This window comes from Caenorhabditis briggsae, assembly GCF_000004555.2.
Source record: "Caenorhabditis briggsae complete genome, chrI, whole genome shotgun sequence".
In the NCBI taxonomy this organism is placed as follows: Eukaryota; Metazoa; Nematoda; class Chromadorea; order Rhabditida; family Rhabditidae; genus Caenorhabditis; species Caenorhabditis briggsae.
This window is the reverse complement of record NC_013489.2, coordinates 12,555,491-12,558,204: the sequence shown is the minus strand read 5'-3', so window position 1 is coordinate 12,558,204 and position 2,714 is coordinate 12,555,491. Positions and strand designations below refer to the sequence as shown.

The window sequence follows — 2,714 nt, the reverse complement described above, 5'->3', positions numbered from 1 at the left end:
AAATGGGTTGAAAATCTCAAAAATTCCCAAACAAAAATATTTTCAGGCACACTTTCAGCACTTGAAAACAGTGATTTTATTGTGAAATTGTGGCAAAAATTCTCCAAAATTTCTGTTATGAGCCATCATTTTCAGCACTAAAAATACCTCTAAAAATGGCTAAAACAGCTCAAAAATCCCCATTTTTCCTTGAAAATCCCCTAAAAATGGTACCTAGTCTGAACGGTGAGCATGAGTGTGTAGAGTGTCTCGAGAGTGTTATTCAACATATCCTGGTTGTGTGTGGTATTCAATGCTTGACACAATGCAGGTACCACATTCTCTTCCATCATGGCAACAATCTGACGAGACGTTCCTCCTTGTGCCAGGTTCGAAAGAGCCCACGACGCTTCGAATTGACATTTATGGTCTCCAGACTTCAGAATATTGACTAGAATTGGAAGCAAATGGGCATCGAGGACAGCCTGGAAATGTCATTTTTCATTCCAAATTCTCTCGAAATTCCCAAAAAAGGGGGCATCGGGACGTTTCAGAACTGAGACATTATAGAACTGCGACGGTTTAGAACTGCGATGTTTCAGACATTTTCTGCATTTTTGTATAGTGATTTTTTGCACACCAAATGAGCATTGCTCATTTCAATTTTGTGTTTTTCTCAGGGCTGTCCAAAACGGCGGCCGGGCCTCGGCCGGCCTCGAAAAAGCCTCGGCCGAAGAAAAAAGGCCTCGGCGCGCTCCATTGAGAAAAAGCCTCGCGAGGCCTCGGCCGGCCGAGGCCGGCCTCGCAAATGTGACTACGGTCAGCAAGTCGCATATTTTACGACAAGTTGCGTTTTTTTTTAATTTTTTGTTTTTTCTCGCTCTTTTTCAGCAAATCACGCATTTTTCGAGAGTTTTCTCGATTTTTCCATCGATCTGTGGCGACATGAACATTTCGAACGCCAGTGATGGTCGGTTTAAGCCGATTTATTCATTTGTTTTAACCGTTATTCAATTTCAGACACAATTCAGATGCCTCAATGGTTCATTGATCCCAACAAAACCGATTGTGAATTAGTGATAAAGAACAAAAAGGAAGGATTCGGCGGTTTTTATGCTAGTTGAAATTTTTTTTTTGTTGAAAAAATTAGTTCTTTTTCAGAAAAAAATGCACTGATAAACAGGGATACATGCGAGTGGTTTTTGTTCATCATGCAACCGGCGCAGAGAACGCCGTCAAATTTTTGAAGTATGAATCTTGCTCGAGCATTATAGGAGATAACGGTGGCCATTTGCAGTAGGTCTCGATACCATTCATTTTGTAGCCACCTATTTGAATCCTCCGTCTAAAGATTTACATGAGTTACAATTGAGATACGATCGGCATCAGGTACTAAAGAAAACGACGAACACTGTAACATGAACTAGTGTGTAAATTTCAGATTCCGATTGATATCGTGAACGATGCTCAGAAGCTTCTGGACGATTTGGGAAAAAGTTTTGAGGAAATGAGATATCAGGCGCCACCACAAAGCCAACCACCTGCACGTCATCTCACTTTCCTTCAACGTACTCTGGGCGGATCAAGCGCCCCAAAAAGCAGTTCGCTTCATCAAGAACAGCAGCAATACGAGAGAGACACCAGAAGTATGCCTGCGTCGAAATTTTGGCCTCTGGCAAAAAGCTCCTATCCAATTTTGCACGAAATCGCCCAAAAAGTTCATGCGATTCAAGCTTCGGAAGCAGATGTAGAAAGATCTTTTTCAATCATAAAAAACTTGTACACACCAAATCGTCAGAGCCTGGACTTAAAAATGCTGGAAAAGTTGATTGATTCTCAAAGAAAAAGATCGATTCGACACAGGCGAGACTTGAAGATTTTGATGCATGAACACAAGCTTTTTTTGTTAATTTTCTTGAATTTGTTGTCATTTTCTCTCCCCTGTTAAACTCCCCTGTTCTCCTCAGTGTTCTCCTCAGTGTTGAATAAAAGATTTCTTGACTTCCTCCTTTTTTTTAAATGCTCTAAATATCGAAAAATCGAGAAAACTCAAAAAATGCGTGATTTGCTGAAAAAGAGCGAGAAAAAACAAAAAAAAAACGCAACTTGTCGTACAATATGCGACTTGCTTACCGTAGTAATATTTGCGAGGCCGGCCGAGGCCTCGCGAGGCTTTTTCTCAATGAAGCGAACTTGCGACGGCCTCGGCCGCACAAAGTTGCGCGAGGCCTTCGGCCGGCCGAGGCCGGCCTTTTGGACAGCCCTGGTTTTTCTGGCTCAATATTCTGGAATTTCTGGGCTAGAAAGTCCTACATTTTTTAATTTGCTGGAATTTCAGATTTTTCGAAATTTTCAAATGTTAGAAATTTTAGAAACTTCAGAGACTACAAAGACTACAAACTACAAAAATTACGAAGACTTGTAGTCTTTCTGGAAATTTCGAAATCGCGAATTTCGGAATGTTCCGGAAATGCTATTGTTTTTTGAAATTTTCGAAAATTTCAAATGACAGAATTTCTAGAAACTACAAAATCTATTGGAAATTTTGAAACAGCGAAATTCAGAATATTTTGGAAATTTATCTTGGACCAAAAAATATTGGGAATTTGAAAACAAACTACAAAGACTACAAACTACAGTTTTCATTAAAAACGGACAGTTGGCGGGGGATTGACGGATGAATGAGGCGCTTCGGAGACTGCAAACTACAGTGGCTACAAAATCTACAAACTACA

At 40.3% G+C, this 2,714-nt stretch overlaps 1 protein-coding gene across 1 annotated transcript in view; it reads left to right on the top strand.

Moving 5' to 3' along the window:
- Positions 1-924: 924 nt before the first annotated feature.
- Positions 925-2,714, top strand: part of CBG18785 — a gene marked incomplete at both ends in the record, with an annotated part of 2,827 nt that continues 1,037 nt past the window's right edge. Inside the window, 2 exons of the mRNA XM_045241361.1 lie at positions 925-939; positions 1,421-1,711. Coding sequence (XP_045096578.1) covers positions 925-939; positions 1,421-1,711 — 306 coding nt within the window. The remainder of the gene's footprint in view (positions 940-1,420; positions 1,712-2,714) is intronic.